Source organism: Equus caballus, chromosome 30 (genome assembly GCF_041296265.1).
Source record: "Equus caballus isolate H_3958 breed thoroughbred chromosome 30, TB-T2T, whole genome shotgun sequence".
Classification (NCBI taxonomy): Eukaryota; Metazoa; Chordata; class Mammalia; order Perissodactyla; family Equidae; genus Equus; species Equus caballus.
Genome location: NC_091713.1, coordinates 17663072 through 17684486, shown reverse-complemented (window position 1 = coordinate 17684486; position 21415 = coordinate 17663072). Strand labels below are relative to the sequence as shown.

General features: G+C 42.6%; 1 protein-coding gene and 1 non-coding gene across 5 annotated transcripts in view; both read right to left on the bottom strand.

The window, feature by feature from the left end:
* Nucleotides 1-21415, bottom strand: part of TP53BP2 (tumor protein p53 binding protein 2) — a 57944-nt gene that overhangs the window by 4080 nt on the left and 32449 nt on the right. For all 4 annotated transcript variants that reach the window (XM_023632663.2, XM_070256020.1, XM_070256021.1 and 1 more), the window contains 12 exons: nt 19005-19106; nt 16562-16736; nt 15414-15595; nt 14898-15062; nt 14281-14509; nt 12892-13002; nt 12420-12568; nt 11209-11671; nt 9204-9979; nt 6511-6648; nt 5662-5795; nt 3320-3486 (listed from right to left, as the gene is read on the bottom strand). In XM_023632663.2, coding sequence (XP_023488431.2) covers nt 3320-3486; nt 5662-5795; nt 6511-6648; nt 9204-9979; nt 11209-11671; nt 12420-12568; nt 12892-13002; nt 14281-14509; nt 14898-15062; nt 15414-15595; nt 16562-16736; nt 19005-19106 — 2791 coding nt within the window. The remainder of the gene's footprint in view (nt 1-3319; nt 3487-5661; nt 5796-6510; nt 6649-9203; nt 9980-11208; nt 11672-12419; nt 12569-12891; nt 13003-14280; nt 14510-14897; nt 15063-15413; nt 15596-16561; nt 16737-19004; nt 19107-21415) is intronic.
* MIR9126 (microRNA mir-9126) lies at nt 10785-10923 on the bottom strand. Its single transcript, NR_128158.1, has one exon. It is a non-coding gene; the product is annotated as a microRNA mir-9126 (primary transcript).

The window sequence follows — 21415 nt, the reverse complement described above, 5'->3', positions numbered from 1 at the left end:
GGCACAGATGTTAGCTCAGGGCCAATCTTCCTCACACACACACAAAAAAACCGTTTAAGTCTAGGATACTAAGAAAGTGAATGAGACGCCAGTTGAATGTCAGCCTACTCCTAAGTGTAATGTCCAGGGAACTCTGGAAACATTTTCATTCTTTACCTAAAACTGAGAGCAGACAGCAAAAGAGCTGTAAGTGTTGTGTCTATTAAGTGGCCTCTACTGCTTTCCACATGGGGAAAGATAAAAGAAAAAAAATTATAAATGCAGAAAGAAATATAGCTAAATGTTTTAAACATGATATAAAATCTACATCTAGTCAAATATAAAGTAATGAGAACTAGAATTCTAAGACACTGAAATCCACAAACTAGGGTAGGAAGGCTCTGCCAATCTACAAGGTGAGGTTTCCAGTAATGGGAACAAGTAAATTTCCAACTGTCCTGTTTAAATAAGACAGGCCGGGCACGACAGCTAGATCCACAAGGACAATGAGGCCTGATATAAGTATAATTCCACCAAGTCTGAAAGCTGGCCAGACTCATCTGTTTGGGATGGGAATGGCCACCTCTCACCAGAGGTAACAACAGATTTACATATTAACTGCTACTGTAAGTGTCGCTGAGCTCCATTCGACCTTCCCACCCACGGGCACTGCTAATAAGGGAGAGCTGTCGTCCCCGGGCGGGCAACAGGAGGAAAGCAGAGGAGAGGGAAGGAATTCAGCAATAAGGTCCTGAGCAATTCAGAGTTCATCATTATTTTCACTTCTGTGTTTTTCAGAAAAGCCAGGAAAATATCTGTTTGCCTTTGAATAGCTAGGTTTTTCAATTTATGAGAAACACTGAACTATTCATTATGAACTTATTATTCCCACATCAATTAATGTGACGTGGCAGTCTGTCTCTCTCTCTCACACACTGGGGGAAAATGAAACAAGAAATGACATTGTTTTTTAACAAAAGAAGGCTCTGCCAATCTACAAGGTGAGGTTTCCAGTAATGGGGACAAGTAAATTTCCAACTGTCCTGTTTAAATAAGACAGGCCGGGCACGACAGCTAGATCCACAAGGACAATGAGGCCTGATATAAGTATAATTCCACCAAGTCTGAAAGCTGGCCAGACTCATCTGTTTGGGATGGGAATGGCGCAGCTGAGAAATTCTGGATACTCTGGTACACCGAAAATAACAACTCCAGTCACATTTCCAAGAAATCATTAAGAATGGAAGAAAATTTCTTATTTGCTATTTTTCAAACTAAGAGTGACAAATTACTGTTATAAAGTTTTTTTGAGGGACCTAAAAACATGCTCAACGTCACCGGTAATTTGGGAAAGCAAACTAAAGCCACAATGAGATATGATTCCAAATCTACCAAGGGTCAAAGGGAACAGGGAGCAAAAGGAGCCCTCTGCTAGATGAGCATCATTGTGACCAGCCGAGTCTACTTCTGGACAGACACCAGAAGATAAGCACAAAAATGGTCACGGGGCCAGCATTGTAATGAATAAGTAAACAAACAACCCAACACCCATCATAAGTAGATGGAACAGTAAATGTGGTACAGTTGTAAAATGAAACAGGACAGCACAATGGGGAGAAACTACAGCTACGTGCAACAGCACAGATGAACCTCAAAAACAACGACAAATGAAAAAAGCAAGCCATAGGGTCATCAGTGTGATTTGTTTTATATAAAGGTCAAAACCAGGCAAACTAAACAATGTTATAGGATTCTCACACAGGTGATATAACTATTTTTAAAAAGCAAGGAATAGGGAGCCAGCCCAGTGGCGGAGTGGGTAAGTTTGTGTGCTCTGCTTCAGTGGCTCAGGGTTCTTAGGTTCAGATCCTGGGCACAGACCTACAACCGCTCATCAAGCCATGCTTGGCAGTGTCCCACACACAAAACAGAGGAACACTACCACAGATGTTAGCTCAGGAGCAATCTTCTTTAAGCAAAAAAAGGAGAAGACTGACAACAGGTATCAGTTCAGGGCCGATCTTCCTCACCAAAAAGAAAAAAGCAAGCAATGGCAGATATGAGAAACATAAAATTCAAGGTGACAGTCACCACAGATGTGAGAGGGGTCAACAGGGCGGGGCACCCAGACCATACCAGAGAGCATGTAATGTTCTGTTTCTTAAGCTGAATACCCGGATGTTCACTGCAGTCAATCTATTATCGTTATTTAAATTGCAAATTTAAGTCAGAAACGCTCTTGATAGACATATTTCATAAATTTAAAAAATCTCTGATCAGAGGTCCCTAAATGTTTTTAAAAATCATATTCCATACTTAGAGCTCAAAATGGCCAATACGTTTAATATAACAAAATATATACTAATATATATTAATTTTAAAAGGTTAATATATCAAAGTTATTCTTTGATCCAGAGTTCAGAACAAAAAAGTAATCATAAATATTCACAATAAAAACTAACAGCTGAGACATGATGAAGAAAACCTGAGTTCATGGTTCTCCCTTTGACCCTGTCCCTTCTCTCGAGCCAGAACAAGCCCAGTGAGCCGGGAAGGGTGGAATGGAGAAGACAGTGGTGACGGCTTTAACCCCGGGGGTCATGTAATCAACGGGCAAAGGAGTTTCTAAGACCTGAGTGGGATGCAGTCCTGGGACCTCCTCACGTGTCTCTGTCTTTCCCCTTCCTGATTCCTCTCAGGCCAAACTAAAAAGAAAAATCAACTTCTAAGCCTCGTAAAGAAAAAAATTTTCCTTGTAAGTACAAATATCAAGCAACATATTTCCATCTAAAACTTCAAGTCCATTCTTGTGATGGACAGAGCTGACATGATCAGTCAGAATCATAAATGCAAAATCAAGAACACAAAAAGAGCCAAAAGATCAACTCTAAAATATGTGCTGTCCTCATTTTGCTTTATGACCAGTTTGATTTAGGAGGAAAATTTGGATCAACCGGATTCTTACACCGACGCTGAATTTCTCCTGGATCATCTTGGAAGGAAGGAGCTCTGTTTACTTATCAGCAAACATACACCATCACTCGCTAAGGACTGAAGTCTGAGCCGAGGATCCTTCGAGGGTCAAAAGCCATGGTGACCACTAAGCCAGACACTGCGGCCCTGTCTTTGTAGCTGATGTCCCTGACAATAGCTGTTTCCAGGCATACACACAAAGGCCGCATTAATGTTTGGGATTGAGGCTGCCCTATTTTCAACGCCTAGAACTATGTACAACACAAAAATGTTTTTCTAAATAGTAACAGTACTTTTGGAATTGCTCCCTAGAGAGAGACAGTAAATTACTGCGGGGATCAATCCGCTGGATTCTAACTCTACGTACCATACAGGAACTGGGAGCACTGCGTGTAGCCTTCCTCCATCTCCTCGCACTTGTCTGCGGCCGTCTGCATGTCGCTGTAGGTCATGGCGAACACGGCGGCTCCCGACTCCACCAGGAACTTGCACACCTGGACGTTGTTACAGGAGGCGGCGCAGTGCAGCGGGGTCCTGCGGGGCAAGACGCAGCAGGGGCTAGAAATGTTTCTCTAAGCTGAACGACACCTGCTGTGACGAGATATCTGTGAAGCGAGTTCTTGAGTCTATCATCTACCACGCCCTTTCTTCTGAAAATCTCTTACAGTTTTTTAAATCAGTTCAACAGAGAAACTTGAGCCCATCGGAGAATTACAGTCACAGAGGAAAATCTCAGAGCACCCAGCTCGCGGGGCGAGGGCGGCGGGGAGGGTGAGAGGAAGCAGGGACATGAGAGAAAGGACGTGCAATTCGTATAATAATCGACAACAGGATAAGACACACTTAGTTCTGTGTTCTGGAGCACCCAGCCTGATTCTTCCCGCCTGAGTAGAGGACGTAACAGTCTTGAAGTTACAGGTCTTCGCTCAAAACATGTGCCTTTAAATAGCTCGTTACCACTACCAATTTTGAAGGAATTAAGTTGTGCATATGACACATGCTTTATCCAACATTTTTTAAAATCCAAACTGAAGTAAATTGGAAAAAAGCAATTGTCAATTCAATTCGGACCAGCAAAGTGACTATACAATAATAAGCATTTTAATCTATTTTAGGCAACCGGTTAGCAGGAATTTATAAATACGTTACACAGAACCTTCTCCAGCATCCCAAGTGTTTTATAACGTATAAATGACCCCAGATTAATGCGGAAGGTGTGAGAAGAGCCAGCACCACTGCCAAGCTTGCACGGCGGCCTTGAGAACGCTCGTCAGGCCCGCGGCCCGTGGGATTTCATCTCTCCACCCTTTTCTTCCCTCTCCTCCTCATTTTACTCACCTTGCCATAAATTAAATTAAAAGTTAAATCTAAATTAAGTTAAAAAAATTGTATTCCCCATCCTCCATCCCAGAACACTATCATCAATAGCACGGAGAATACTACTACAGATTTTTAACTTCATGGTTTTTAACAGTGAAAAGTTATATATACTCTAAACTCCCAATATTAGTGAAACAAGGACGTTATGACACGTTAAGAATTTGATTTGCTTATGCTGTAAAGTTAAACCGAAAAATTAGCCTAAAATATAGAAAGATATAATACAAATGTATATAAATATATATATAAGCCTGAAGGAAATATATTAAAATATTAATGGTGTTTAGCTCTAGATTATGGGGCTTGTTTTCTTATTTCTCTCTATTTTGTACATTTTCCACGGTGGGCACATATTACTTTTACAAATATAATCACTTAAAGTTGCAGCTAAAATGCTTCTTTGAGCATTATTTATAACAAACAAAAAAACTGGAAAACAATCTAAATGTCTAACAAGAGGGAGACAGCCACAATAAACAAATGCAGTCACACGATGGAATATGAGGTGATTTTAAATTAATGTATATGTCTGTGCAACGTGTATGTCTATACCTGTAAATCTGATATTATAGCATAGCTATTTTCCATACTAAGAAAAAAATAGGCTAGAAAATTAAAATACTTCAGTAAATACAGTACTTTTAAAAGAATCCTATATGGAAAAAGTAAATTTTTCGTATTCTTCCCAAAATGAGCATATAATTTAAAACACTCTTTTTCAAAAAAAAACTACTTTCTATTCTATTACACTTATCAAGGGGTGACAGTAACTTATTGGGACTTTTATTATTAGTAGTATTTAATAATAATCCATTGTCCTATGAATAATCATCATTTATAATACTATCTCCTGTGTTTTATGCACACAACAGTTCCACAAAACAGTCAATGAAAAATGGATTCCAGGGTCAAATACATTTGGGAAGGGATACAAATTCTAATTCCCTCTTGGACACACACCATAGGCATTAGTATATTAAAGACTCTGAGAAGTTTCGGGGGTTGGGGCAACTTTGCTTAAATCAGCAATTCTCAGACCTGCTGAAGCAAGCTAATTAACTGTGCGCCACTTTGTGACATTTCTTATTTCTATTATTTAACTATTAAACTTTTAAAACTCCCTCTGCTTCCAGAGCAGAGTGCGATGCCTGTCACATGAGGACATCACCTCCTCAAACACGCCCTCCACGTTTCTCCTTCTGGCTTACATGCAGTGTGAGGACATATACTGACACTCGTTTGCCTTCCAACAGCACCTACGATACTGCTCTTTCCTCGCCCAGAGCAGATACAACTGAGGTCTGAGTGGAGCTTAAGAGAAAAGCTTACCAGCCGTCACTATCAGCCGCGTTCACATTCACACCAAACTGCACCAGGAATTTCACGATTTCGGTGTGACCCGCGCACACAGCATTGTGGAGAGCTGTGATGCCTTCGTCGTTCGGCAGGCTCGGGTCATCAACCTGGAACACCAATGAGAGGGGGGGACCATCATGCACATTTCTTGTCACCTGAACTGTCACTATTAACTGGCACTTTAGGATCAAGAGAACAGAAATAGACTCTTCTGGTATTTTTTTAAAATCATAATTGAGACCTAGAGGGGCCAAGAAAACTATACCAAGAACAATTCTAGAAAGAAGACAGACGGAATAACCACATTAAGCAGGCACTCACTATAAAAAGGTTTTTTAAAAATTGAAGGCAAAGTACCAGAAACTGTATCCTTATAGCCACTTTCGTTTATTTATCCTCCAACTTCCCACCACAAATTAGTGTCTAGGTAAAAGTTACATTTGCCACGGGAAGGAAAAAAGGTCAACTAAAAATATTTTAAATAGTAGGCTTCTGAAAAGTAGGGACCACGTCCCGTAACTGAACACTAGCACAAACCCACCCATGAGCAATTTTTTAAAAACGGTGATGATCTCCCGGAGAAGAAAGAATACTCTAGAGGACCCTAGTGAAAACTGAACTTCTGCATCACCAAAAATTTTACAGTCACACCTTGAAACTAGCAAAGCCTGTTTTGGAGCATATTCGAGAGTTCCTTTCTACAACCCACCTCCCAGAAAAGAAAACAGTTTCAAAACACAGTTTCTCTACAGTAGCTTTCTGATGAGAGATTTAAAACACAAGACAAGGTCATATGTAAGAAATTTACTAATTAAGTCATACCTCATAAATAATTCTCTGTACGAGGTCAAATTCTCCCTCCAAAGAGGAATCTAGAAGTAACGCGAGGGGGTTGAATTTCACCCTCATCCCATGAGCGATCCGCTCTGAACCGGTCTTACGCAGGTTTGTCCTCTTGCCCTGCAGAAGAAACGCACAGAAAATTGAGGAGCCTGGGCTAAGCCAGAGAGGCCACATGAACAAAGGGGACGGCCACCAGACCAGCTGAGCTGGCGAGGAACTTCAGAAACAGAGAGCTAGCACGTCTTACTGAAGTTGAACATTATTCAGAAAAGTACCTAAATCGTAACATACAGCCTAATGAATACGCTCATGTAACACAGGCGGAAGAACTTAACTTTATAAAACCCGGCAGAATTTCATTTGGGAATACATTATAGCACAAACTAAATAAGAATATACATAACCCGCAAGGGCCAGTGGGCTGACTTTCTGTCAAGTACCAAAATGAGCCAAAACTGGTCTTCAGATTGCCTAGCCAACACGGTATAACAAACCTCACACGATTCAACTGGGCGAGAGCACAGCTCAGAATTACAACATTTACTGAACGATTACTCATTCATCCCTCACAAAAACCCTATTATCCCATTTTACAGATAAGGAAACTAGGCACGCAGCCAGTAGACAGCAGGGCTAGAATTCAAATCTAAGCAATCCGGCTTCTTTGGAGCCCTTCCTCTTAACCATTTCAGGACATAAATGCCTCCTCGGGGAGAAAGCATACAATTAAGGTAAACAATAAAGGTTATTAGTCTGTTCAGGATATACCAAGAAGGAATTCTACCAGTCTGAAAATGCTATCACTATTTTATATTAAAAATTTAACTATACTCCAAAGTACACGAGTAGATAATCAAATCTTTCTACATTCTAAAAATAAGTCAGGCTTTAAAAAATAAGGCAAAATTTTAAAAACTAGCTCCAACATCCTATAAAAGTTTTCTTAAACATATGCAACAGTACGAAAACCCCGAGTCACTATGTTGTACACCTGAAACTAACATAGTATTGTACGTCAATTACACGTCAATAAAAAAGAAAAACCCATCCAACAACGTGGAAACGTTTCCTACGGTGTGATATGCTATACAGGCTTCTCTTTATTTTATCTGAGGTATGGAAAACTACTGAATTTTGAAAAACACTAAGTGGCAATCCACATATTTCACAAATATGCAGCGGTTAAAATGCTGTTTCTTGAAGAAAAGAGAAGGCGTGTAAACACCGTACCAATGTGCTAATACGACTCACAGGGGCACAGGGGCACAGGGGCACAGCGTGAGCACAGCTGCCACACCCACCATCACAGAAAGTACCAGACAGCGGCTTCTGTTTACTTGAACTAAGAATGAAAAAGCCAAGCATCTTCCTAGGAAGAGAATAGCAGAATCTTAAAAAGACAGTATGATACTTTTATAAACTCTGGTTTCCTTCTTCCTCTTGGAGAGTATGAATTTCTTTGAGACAACAAAAAGAGAGGGGAAATAAAAGGAGATGCTAACGCTTCTGTCCTTTTCATCTGTGGAACACTCAAATGAAGAGAATCAAACCTCAGGACTTAGACAGAAGGCACAGAGCTCCTTAAATAAAGTGTTAACCTCTATTTTAAAACTTTTTCCCCTAGAATCCAACGTTTACTATATAAAACTTGAGCGACCGTTTACGGTAACCAGTAGTTCAAACAACTCTGGATAATCACCATCTTTGAACACTATCACATCCTAAAGCTGTAGGAAGGGATCAAACATAGAAAGCACTTTTTAAAAAAAATCCTTACAATATCCTATTTTGCTTTTGACCAGGTTTTAAAAATTCATAGTTTGGCATCCTAATGAAACAAAACGACTTTCAATTAAACCCGGAAAAAGCCGACTTTATTTAAAGACATTCCGGGATTCTGACCTTCTCTCAACTATTTCAAAGCGACACGATGAACTTCCCAATAAAGGCTCAGTACCCGGAAGGAGTGTGGAAGCCTCGCCCAGGCCAGTACCCACCAAGCTTTAGTCACTTCATGCTGGCGTACAAAGGAACCTTCGAGACCACAGGCTACCCAGAGATTTTCAAACCACACTGAAAGTGAGGAAGAGGCTAAGTCCCCCATGCGCCCCCACTTCATCCGGAACCCTACCAATTTTATCAATGCTGGAAGCTTGAGGTTGCACCTAAATATTACGTTAAAAATAAATTTCACTGCCAGAAAAAGAAAAGTTTGAAAGCGGATACCACCAATGAGAGAAGTGGACCCATCCGCCCGATTTCAGAGCTAAGCTAGTGACCGAGCTTCAAATCCAGCTCTCCACTCTCGGTCGAGTGTGCCTTCCCGACTACTTGACAGCCGGGTAAGAAACTGCCAAGGTGCTACTTATGGCTCTAAGAACAAAATTCTGTTTCCATCACAAAGAAGAGGGTTCTTTCGAAAAGACAAAAATGTTCTTTATACTGAATATACTGAATTTTGATTCATGAGATCCACTTGGTGCCAAGGGAACTGTAAAATAAAAGGCCAGCCGTGGAACACACTTGCTACGACACGCAATTTCAACACAAGCCTCTTTTGCAAGTGGCCGTTAAGTACTTGCTGGCGTCTGACTGAGTTCTGACAACCATCCACCTGGAAGACGGTGACAAGGTCAAGGCTCCTGAAATGACCACGAGAGCACGTTACTTACAGGAGGCAGAGACACCTGCCCAGTGATTTCAGGCGGACGCATGCTCACAGGGTCTTCTCCCGGCCCCTCGGGTTCCCCGGACGGGTACGGCGGGGGCGGGTAAGGGGGGTACTCCTCCAGGTACACGTCAAGCGGATGGGGCGCCTCTAGATTTGGCTCTTCCACGCTATTCTGGAAATTTGGGCTGCTGTCTGGGACTCCTTCAGGCACATAATCAAGGCCCGGAGACGGAGCTGGCAAGTCACTGCTCTCTGTACTGGCACCCCCTATTTCCTCTGGGGACACCGGTTCAGGAGCCACAGGGACCACCTCCTTCTCTGGCTCCACGTGTAAATAGGGATTCTGGATTTCTACTGGGCTTTCTGAGCCCGCAGTCACTGAGGTTGACTTGGATGGGTAGGACGGGACGGAGATGGTCTCCATGGCAGCTATGGTGGTCCTCTGATACAGAAGTTTCTGAATATTCGGCCCATTAGGACCCTCAGGCTCTGTAATAGAGCTGCGTTTTTTCAGGGGCCGCGGTGCATTGGACAGTTTCTTTCGTAGGGCTTCTAAGTCAGCATCACTCTGGTTTCGGTAAGGATTGGACAAGAAAGGCAGTAACTTGGTTGGGCTGAGGGGTCGAGGAATTCTTTCGTTTTCATGGTTCTCCTGCCCTGAGGAAACGGGCTCTGTTTCGGGCTCCGGACTGCCAGGCTTGCCCTGGGCAGTGGAGTAAGCGTTCTCCGGGGGCTGCTGCTGACTCTGGGCAGCTGCAATCACGGGCTTGCCGTACACTAATTGGAAATGGAAGAGAAACCCTGATTAGTATTAATCAAACAAGACGGCAAGTAACAGACATAGCTAACAATAAGCGAAGCATCTTTTAATTTCACAGGTAACCTTTCAATACAAGCTTTACAATAGGAAAGAAAACAGTGCCAATTATAAGTGTAAGAAATCACTGACTGCAGCATCCAAATTTAAAATGTCGAAACGTGAAAAGAACTTAGAATCAATGAAAACTGGTAATCCTTTGATGTGTCCAGATTAAAATAAAACACACACTAGCCCATCTTTTATCATTTTCAAAAGTAAATCAACGTGAGCAATCATATTTGCCTTATAAAATTATCAAGAACCACTTATATTTACCAAAACTAGTCCCCTTAACATTCTATCAACATTACCTAATTCCCAAATTATCATATTAGCAGTTTTCACCAAAGACCCATGAAAAGAGTAAGATCCAGCATATATATTAATTCTTTACGGTCAACTATCTTTATGACATCTTAGGCCACAATTCCATGCTTATTTCCTGACGAGAAAGCTATTTTCTTTCGATTACAACACGGTGAATTTTATTCTAGTCCTATAAACCACTAATGCCTCTTAGAAAGAAACCCAACAAATTACCAGATTATCTACATTTAACACAAAGTCATCTTTTTTTTGTTTTTAAATTTAACTAGTGGCTGAGTCCTCATTAGAACAATTTAAAATATAGTAGAGAGTGATTTTTTTAAAAAACACATACATGAAGCAGTTGTTCAACCCTCTACGCACCAAGAACATCTGGTCAACCCTACAGTGAAGACACAGCCTTGGGCACTGGAATGACACCTGTGGGCGTTTTTCCTCCACTCACGGATGAGCTCCTGAGTTCTCAGTTCTAAAGGAGCTCACCAACGAGTAAAAGACGAATGCACACGAGTAATTACAAAGTAGAAGGCTATGTGTTTACCACAGGTTCTATTCATCTCTTTTATTCAGCTTGTTCATCTATTATTTCCATCTTATTTCATTTTATTCATCTATTATCTTCAGTGCCTACTGCAGTAACTGACATTTTGCAGGAACTCTTTTGAACCCTCGGTTAAGAACAGAAGCCACGATTAAACAAAACTCAGAACAAAAGCATGACAACAGGTACGGGTCACTCTGCCGCTCACTGACAGCCGGAGCCCTGATGCAGGGCTTGGACACACCATCTACGCGGTGAGAACAACACCGAGACGCTCACCGCTGGAAAAGTGCGGCCCTCTGGACTGCGTCTTGGTCAAGGCACTCTGCACGGCCTGCTGGAAGTTCTTTCCGGGAGCCTGATGCTGGGTGTACATGGAGTATATGGAGCTCGCCGCCACGGTCTGGGGTTTCCTGAAAGGCGGCAGCAGGGCATCTTTGGAAGGCTGAGGGGTGAAGGGCCGGACAGCGGCGGCAGGCGGACTTTCTTGCTTGGACCCTGGAGCAAGGGCTTGGTCTTGGCCCACTGCAGGTGCGCCGGGGGCCAGCAGGACCCTCGGCTGCTGCCCTGCTGGTTTCGGTTTATTTCCCACGGATGCCACAGCTGCTGACAACTGCTGAGGATTTCCATCTGGCTTAACGTCTGACGGCGACTGATTGGTTTGTCCAAAATAAGGCAAATTAATCTGTTTTGGTTTTGATGGAACAGGAGGTGGGACTTTAGCCACATTTTTATTTGCAGCCTGCAACACACAAACACAAAGAGCCAGTTAGAATATTGTATAACTGGGTACCAGGATGTTCCAGGTGACCGAATTTCACAAATGTTGAGTATACACTGAAAATTAAGTCATTAAAAAGTTTTAAGTCTCTGAATTTAACCACATTTAATAAGGGACTTTAGCAATGCAACACGATTCCTGTCCTGAACTGCCTCCTCCTTGTTGCCACTTCCCATTTGGGCAACTCTAAGTGCCCACGCGAAAACTTTTATCTGCCACTTTACACAGTCACAAATGGCACCAATCAATGAAAACCATCCTTGTTCATGGAACCTCACGCGACCTAGACCACTGTGGTAAAAAACGCCTCGATCTGGAGCACGCAGCCAGAATGGGTTGTCAAAGGTTGGAATTCTAACAGCTATACAAGATTCGCCATCAGATCGTTTCACTCCAAATTTTGACTCAGCCCCAAATTTTAAAGAAATAATGTAATTAAGCAGCACAATGTTCTTCAATGCACCCATGTTTTTTAGAGAATCACATGAAATACAACCCAAAAGCAAGTATGTCAGTCCTCCTCCAATGTGGTGTGGGACCACAAATATACTCAAGCGACAGAATTTAAGATAACAGAATGCTGTTATATTTTCTAATCTTCCACATATATTTCGGTTTTTCCTGCTCTCCCTCACATAACGCTTTATCTCTTCTAAAAAAGGCAGACAGAATTACCATTAAAATTTAAAAGTGGGATATTCCTACGTACCTGAGCATCCCGCAAGATGTCTTCACTGCTCTGGTTTTTCCTCAGCGTGCCAAAGGAGGGCGGGGCGGCAGACTGGTCCACTGAGTCAAACATGGAGAAGGGCCGCACTTTCTTCTCCTTCTCCCTCAGTGGCACCTCCCCATCGTCAGCTGATGACGACAGGAAAAACTCACATGGATGTTCAAACTGTTTGTCATAAAATTTCTTATTCACGCTTAAGTGTACCTCCCCTCAGTTTCTTTGAAACCCTGTCCCCGCTAAAAGCTCTCCCATTTTTAAATTAAGTTGATTAAAGAGCAACTCAAACACTACAAGCCTAGTACCTTAACTCCGTGGCTAAAGGAAAGTGTTCTGGAAATAAACACTGTCTCTAGTTCTAACGCACTGGAAAATAAACTACCTAAAAAAGAATACAGGGCGCCTTCTAGATGGCCAAAACAGAACGCTGGGGAGCAGCACAAGGAAACCTCACCTTGGTCTGCAGCGTCCCCGGAGGTTTTAGGCAGAGAAGCGGAAGCCTGGGTCGGGAAAAAGTCTGCATTTGAAGGACTCCACTCAGGTCCCAGGGAATGGATTTTAGAGCCTGGAACACAGAAAAGCCACTGCCACTACCCCAGCGTTCTAGAGAGATTCTGAATGGCTCAGTTCACTGCTACAAAGTTTAATCCCGAAAAGGAGCTTGAAATTTCAGACTCAAAACAACCCCCGTAAGCTTATTTAGAAACATCAGATTTTTCTATTTCTAATTTGAGATTTTGTCCCCTACGCAACGCAATTTAAAATAATTCATGGTAAACAGAAAGTTGGCCTGACCCAGCAAGGACTCTACTCCTCACTGGGTAAGAAAACGTCACCGTCACACCCAGAAGACGCCCAGGTTAGCAGACCAAGGGCTCCGAGGTGTACCTCAGATAAGGACACCACAGGTGACGTAGGCACAACAAAAAGGCAAAACGTGGACTTTCAACCCATGACTCTGACCACCGTCCTTCACAAATCAGTGATTTCAGGGTTTTTTCCTACACTGATATTTAAGTTTCAAAGCCACAGCTTTTATTTTTCCTTATAGAGACAAAACAAAAGTAACTCTTCCTACAATAAAACGCAGACTATGTGGCACTGTTGCTTCACGGTGATAATTACAGCAAAATAACGAATCATTTTAAAGTTAGCTATTTTTTGCACACGACAGTGGTTTGAGAAGAGAGACAATAATGGCTATTATTTTTTTCTTCCAGGGGTCTGAAGGATAAGGTCTTTAAAGGATGTTTTCACCCTGTTTTCCCTATTAACTCTCCCTTCATTTCCTCCTCCTATTACAAAACTCCGACTTGCACCTCTCCACGGACCTGAGCACTGCAGGATGCAAGGATCACTAACACAAGGAGCCTCTGCTATTTTCACTCTGCCTCCCAATGTTTGCCTTTATTCTAAATGTTACTGGCAGGAAAATACTCATGCATAAGTTCACATCAAAGCCAACACCATTTATCAACACAATGAGTTCACCGCCTCACATTCTGTAGATGACGCCACTAATACTCACATACATGGTGTTTTCACACAAAATGAAAAGTTCTGAATTTATTAACATCAGATCCAAAATTCCATATTAACAAGAAGGAATTAAAACAATTTTCAGGTTTGCAAAAAATACTACATTTTCTTTCATTTCTTGAATAGAATGGTACTGTTTCAGGTTAAGAAATTGATTGCACTAGCAAAAAATACACAGAAATTCTTAGAATTCAAACAAGAACAAGGGATAGGGAGACAAATTTTGTAAAAATGCAAACTTGGGAAAAATAATAATGAGGACATGGAGGAACTGAGCTGGGGAAGGACTCAGAAATGTCTTTACCTTTAGTTTGTGAGGCGGCCCCCGATCTCATGTTGGGCAGCGTCTGCACCTTCATGGGCCCATCTGCAACCTGCATGGCCAAGGAACCATCCGGCAGGGCTGGCTTCACCACAAGTTCAGGCCTCGAGGAAATCCGCGGCATCGTAAACGACTGGATATAGGGACCGACAGCAGCCACACGACTCGGCGCAGAGACCCCCTGCTGGGGCAGACTCCCATCGGAGGAAACCTTAAGAAAAAGCACAGTCCTTCAGTGTTACAGGTCACATCGGATCAAACTCAGAAAAGGCTGGGAGATTTTCATACTTTTTAAACATCAGCACTTTCAGGATCTAGCCTCAGAACCTACAAGAAACGTCCCCACACAAAAACTCTCCACAAGGAATTCTCACCCATACTTTATTACAAGTATTAGAAAGCAGAGCAAAGCTACAGAGACAATAACAGCAACAAGCACAAGAACAAGGCACGAGCTTTTGAGGAGCCAGAAGTACTGTCTCGCTCGTTTCTGAGTCACACCGAGTGACGGTTCTGAAGCAGCCACTGCGGTGACTGCCCTCGCCAGGCTGGTCATCTCCCCTCTCCCTCCCCGGCCCGTGACAAAACAGCCCACTTACTGGAAGGTTCTCTTTCTGCTGGAGTGCTGCCTTCTTCTTCCAGAGCCGGTCCCTCAGCTCATTAACACGCTTATCCATGACTGCCACTTCTGAATTGCGCTTATTCAAACACTCCCTCTGTTGCTGCAGCTTGGCATTCTGCTCTTGATTCAGTTTGTTTCTTAACTGAATAAAATGGGCGGGGGGGGGGGGCGGGGGGGGGCAGGTAGCCAAGGAGTAGGAAGAAGAATTTCACAAACAGAGAACCACATGGCTCGCTATTACATAATTTCTGAAAATGTAAGGTCCCTCCACGCTTCCCAGCTCATGGTTTACAATGAGGCGTCAGACCACCGACTATGGTTCCGAGGAGTGCCTGAAATTTCCTGTCTGAGGTCCTACGAAGTCGACTCCGGGTTCTTTGGGCTTTAGGTCTCATCCCCTCCCTCTCCTTTAAGGAAAAGAAACCACAATCCAGCATTCCCTCGCGCTTATCCGGAGGAGACCCTATTCTATCTCGTGTGCAGCCGGACTCACCTGCAGCTCCGTGTAGAGCCGATCGAGCTCGGCCACTGCGGACTGGCTGTCATGGTGACCGTCGATCCGGCCGTTCTTGAGCATCTCCAGCTGTCTCGTAAGTTCCTCTACTTTTGACACAGCCAGAACGAGCTCCCTCTGTTTTTGCTGGAACAAGCTATTCATCTGTTCAATCTCCTCCACTAGAATGAGAAGGAGAAAAGGAACACGAGTTGAAAAGAAAAATAAGAAAGGACCGCCTCCCAGGCAACCGGGCTTTACAATAAACTTCCTACTAGAGAGTAGAGAAATCCTTAAGAAATGTCCTAGAACCACCCTATTTCTTTCATAGGCAACTGAAATGAACACGGCTCTCTCTGAATGTCTGTGCCTCTTTCTGAATGTACTTTTAGCAGAGTTTGTATTGTGGATATAATTAAACAAACTCCAAATTTTAGAAACAATGAGATTTCTTTACAATTTTTAATCTCAATTTTACAGTGGCAGATGGAGTATTAAATCAGTAAGATTTTAATTTAACAGGTACTGTAATAGATGGAGCTATTGGATGAATAAAAATCCTTGCCTTCATCTGATTTTCAGTCAAAAAATATTTAGAGAGGAAAAAAACAAACTACTACTCATTTTCCAATGGTAAAACTTAGAAACCTTGTCTAAAATATTCAACAGCTGAGTTCAATTCAGGGGAACCAGCGGCATCAGAACTATGGTGAATTATACTTTTTGGGAAAAAAATCCTTTTAGGGGCTGCCTGGTGGTGCAGCGGTTAAGTGCGCATGTTCCACTCCAGAGGCCCAGGGTTCGCCAGTTCGGATCCTGGGTGCGGACATGACACCGCTTGGCAGGCCACGCTGTGGTAGGCATCCCACATATAAAGTAGAGGAAGATGGGCACGGATTTTAGCTCAGGGCCAGTCTTCCTCAGCAAAAAGAGGAGGATTGGCAGCAGACGTTACCTCAGGGTTAATGTTCCTCAAAAAAAACCAAAAAATCCTTTTAAAGTTAGCTACGTGCAAAGTCTCATCCTCTTCACACTTAGTACAAATTTATATAAACTTCCTACACTGACGTGTTCGCTTACACCCACACAGTCTGGTGCACAGCCTGATGCGCAGGTTAACTGAAGGAAACCCACCAGCAGCAACTCACCAAGTTTGCCATTGCTTAGCCTCTTCTGTTCCACATGGCCTTTCAGCGCTCTCACTTTTTTTAGCTTAGCTTCCTGACTCTCGGCTATTTCTTTGAGCCTCTTAAGTTTCTCCTGCTCAGCAGCCTGTTGCTGTTGACGCTGGTCTTGCTGTTTCAAAAACTTTAAGCGCTGTTCCTAAACACAAAAGCCATCAGCAGGCATATCACTTTAAGCAGACAACCCACTAACCCAAAGATAATCCAGCCACACCCTGAGATGCCGAGATTGAGATGCAGCCCTAGTGGCAATGTTCCAGCCTCACCGTCTGTCCTGTACACAGCCGTCAGAACGGCCCTAGAAGTTTGTTAAAAACAGATGCTCCCAGGCCCAGCCCCAGAATCTCCTGGGGGTAAGATCCAGGATTCAGTACTTTTCACCCAAGTGGTTCTGACACAGCCAGCAGCGATCCTTGAACTAGTTTTCATGAACAGCAGCTACAATTCAAGAAGGAGCTCACTGAGAGGTGGGCGCCAGTATGAGAAAGTTGCTCAATGATAAGCTTTGGAGTCAAATACGGATTCAAACCCAAACTCTGCCACTTACAAAACTCTGGGCAAATTACACAACCTCACCGAGTATGCGAGTCTGTCTCCCCATCTATGAAATTGCAATGATCAATAATAACTACCTCCCGGGGCTGTAGAAGGAGTAAATGAGACGTGAAATGTAAACTGCTCTGAACCATCCCTTCCACAGTGGACACTCAATAAACACACTTAGAAAAGAGTTAAAGAACTAACTCCTCAACACCTTTAGAAAAGTGCAATTATGCAACTTAAAATTTTATTTCTATTATATCAAAAATTTTTACTGAGTAACAGAGCCATACAATTTACAATCTAAGGTAAACTCCTCGGGGCCAGCCTGGTGGCATAGCAGTTAAGTTTGTATGTTCCACTTCGGTGGCCCAGGGTTCGCAGGTTTGGATCCTAGGTGCAGACCTACACACCGTTCATCAAGCCATGCTGTGGAGGCATCCCACATTAAAAAGAGGAAGATTGGCACAGATGTCAGCTCAGGGCCAATCTTCCTCAAGCAAAAGGAGGAAGATTGGCTACAGTTGTTAGCTCAAGGTCAATCTTCCTCACCCATGCCCCCTCCAACAAAGGGTAAACTTCTTGGATTAATATGCCTAAAACATATAATTAACACAGAAAGAGTTTCAAAATAAGACCCTGGGGTTAGAGATTTACTGTGTGAACAATCACCCTTTTTATTTGAATTTCTGTGCCTGTTACTCAAGGAATGGTGCACAAGCACCACATGGGAGCTTGTTAGAAGTGCAGAATCTGAGACCCCAACCCACACCTGCTGGATCAGAATATGCATTTTTAACAAGACCTCTAGGTGATGCACATGCACATTAAAGTTTGAGAAGCAATGATAACACACGATTTTGAAAAAGCTGGTGTCCGGCATTAGAAACAGAAGTGGATGCACAGCACCCCTAGGAAGCACCACATGAAGAAGTATGACACAGTGCTGTTGAGAACTGCCTTAGAGACGGCCTGCCCATTGCTTCAAAGGCCTGCTGGGTAACTCGCTATGTCAAACCATCAACTGTCTACCCCAGCTTCAGCACACGGACAAGCTCTACAGGACTGGCCAGGTGTAGACACTGAGTGTTTAGGCCAGGGGTTGGCAAACTCCAGCCTGAAGGTGAAATCCAGCTTGCTATCTGTTCTTCTAAGCGCAGTGTTACTGGAACACGGCCACACCCCTTCATTCACCTATTGTCCGCGGCTGCTTTTGTTGCTACAACTGCAGGATGGAGACAGCACAGCCTGCAAACCTTAAAACATTTACTATAAAATATTTACTACGTACATACATACACAGAGAAATTCGGATGACACCTGGTTTGGACTAGAAGCCTACGGCTATCAGGAGAAGCCACAGTGAGACAGGTTGTAACAGTAACAGACAGGCTTCTTCTATTTCCCTTGTTTGGGGCCAGGACCAGGATCAGTTTGTGGGTGGAGAATGTCCCCAAATAAAGGCAAGCAGCCTGTTACGTGTGCCAGGCAGCAGAAGGGGACAGTGTTAGCATCGGCAGACTTTAAGGTTCCTCTTGCTGGAGTAACAATTCAGGACAAGGTGAGCCCAGAGGAGTTCCTACCAGCAAAGCTGATACGCCTCTCCTGTTACCGGTACCCAACACAGCAGGGTTAACGTCCATTAGAATCAGGAGTCAGGAAGATCTTGAACAATTGGGAAGATTTTAGGATTTCTACAAAATGCTGTAGAATAGAGGAGAAAGCCCCAAACAGCAGGTAACTTTCGGGTTGACAGTAGCAACTCGCAGCTGTGCAGTAACTGGCTCAGTAGTGAGGGTAGAATTGAGCAGCTTTACACACTCATGAACAGTAGCGGCCTGTTAGGTCCTTTAAAACAGGACATTACCTTGGTCGCCAGCATTTGTTGCTGGGCCTCAATCTGTTGCTGCTGGCGAGATGCCATTTCCTGAAGTTCAGCGAGAGTCAGATCCATCCTAGGACCACTAACCTACAAAGAAAAACACAAACAATCCAGCTCCTCATAAAGCGACCAGAGACTCCTGCCTCTAAGGCCTATTCATATGCTTCACCCGAACCAACCAGGACAAAAACATTTAGCCATTTTTGTTCCATGATATTAAAGAAACCATTAATTTTTATATTAATCCCCCCACATTGATGTATTAAGCTATGATGTAAAACACACTAATACACAGACCAACATTTTTAAGTTGTAAATTTAAAATTAAGTAGTTTCAATAGTCCGTGATATAAATGGAACTATTTAGAATTACCTTGTTCTGCAGTTAATTTATATTAGGAAAGTAGCATTTGTTCATGTTAAACACGATCCTAGGGCACTGACAACCAACCCAGAATACAGTTACCAGAACACCCTTTAAAAATAGGCCACGGGATGGGGTTTGCCGGTTCAGATCCTGGATGTGGACTTGGCACCGCTTGGCAAAAGCCATACTGTGGCAGGCATCCCACATATAAAGTAGAGGAGGATGGGCATGGATGTTAGCTCAGGGCCAGTCTTCCTCAGCAAAAAGAGGAGGATTGGCAGTAGTTAGCTCAGGGCTAATCTTCCTCAAAAAAAATAAATAAAAAATAAAAATATGCCACTAGCATTAAAAAATTCAAGATGCGCTGGGTCATCAGGAACAAAGCAAGATGTCCACTCTCAAAACACCTATTCAACAAGGTCATAAGGTTCTACCAGTGCAATAGAGCAAGAAAAAGAAAGAAACTGTATCGAAATCAGAAAGGAAGAAGTTAAACTGTCTTTACTTACAGACAACATAATCATCTATGAAGAAAATCCTGTGGAATCTACAAAAAAGCTATCCAAACTAATAAGTTTTTAGCAAGACTTCAGGATAAAACATCAATATATACAAATTAATTGTATTTCTACATATTAGCAACAAACCAGAAATTGAAAAAAATGTTTTAAATATCACTTACAATAGCATAAAAAACATGAAGTACTTAGGAATAAATTTAACAGATGATATGCAAGACCTGTACACCGAAAACTTTAAAACAATGCTGAGAGAAAGAAGACCTAAATAGATGGAGACAGATACCACGGGGTTCATGAGTTGAAAAGCTCAATACTGTCAAGATGGCAATTCTTCCCAAACTGATTTAACTATAGATTCAACAGAATCCCAATGGAAATCCAGCAGGCTCCTTTGTATAAACTGACAAGCCAATTCTAAAATTCCATATGGCAGTGGAAAGAATCTAGAACAACCAAAACAACTCTGAAAAGAATAAAGCTGGAAAACAACACTACCTGATTTCAAGACTGCTCATGTTTCAGTAGCCAATACAGCGTGATACTGACGTTAAGATAGACAAACAGATCAACGGAACAGAACAGAGAGTAAAAAAATAGACCCCCCACACGTATGGGGCAACTGATGCGAGACAAAGGTGCGAAGACAACTGAGTAAAGAAAGAACAGGGGCCGGCCCCGTGGCCGAGTGTTTAAGTTTGCGCACTCCGCTGCAGCGGCCCAGGGTTCGGATCCTGGGCACAGACATAGCACCGCTCATCAGGCCACGTTGGGGCGGCGTCCCACATCCCACAACTAGAAGGACGTGCAACTAAGATATACAACTGTGTACAGGCGGGGGTTTGGGGAGATAAAGCAGGAAAAAAAAAATGATTGGCAACAGTTGTTAGCCCAGGTGCCAATCTTTAAAAAAAAAAAGAAAGAAAGAAAGAACAGACTTCTCAGCAAATGCTGCTTGTGCAACTGGATATCCACACACAAAAACCAAAATCAACTTTAATTCTCACACCCAATGAAAAGAGTAACTCAAAATGGCTCATAAACTTAAATGTAAAGTCTAAAACTACAAAACTTCTAAATTGATCAATTATACTTTATTAAAATTAAGAACAAGTCATAGACTGGGAAAAATATTTGCAAATCATACATCTAATCAAAGACTTGGATCCAGAATACAAAACGAACTCTCAAATTCAATAATAAGAAAGCAAACAACCCAATAAAGAAAAAAAAATGAGCCAAAAGAGTAAAGCAAGCAAATACGTCACCAAAGAAGATACACGAATGGCAAATAAGCACATGAAAAGATGCCCAACATCATTAGCCATGAGAGAAACGCAGATTATATGGGGAGGGAGGCAAGAAGGGGAGGATTACCAAAGGACGTGAGCAACCTTCCGGGGGTGATGAATATTTTCATTATATTGATTGTGGTGATGGTTTCACAGGTGTATACATATGCCAAAACTTATCAAATGTGCACTTGAAATATGTACAGTTTATTATATGTC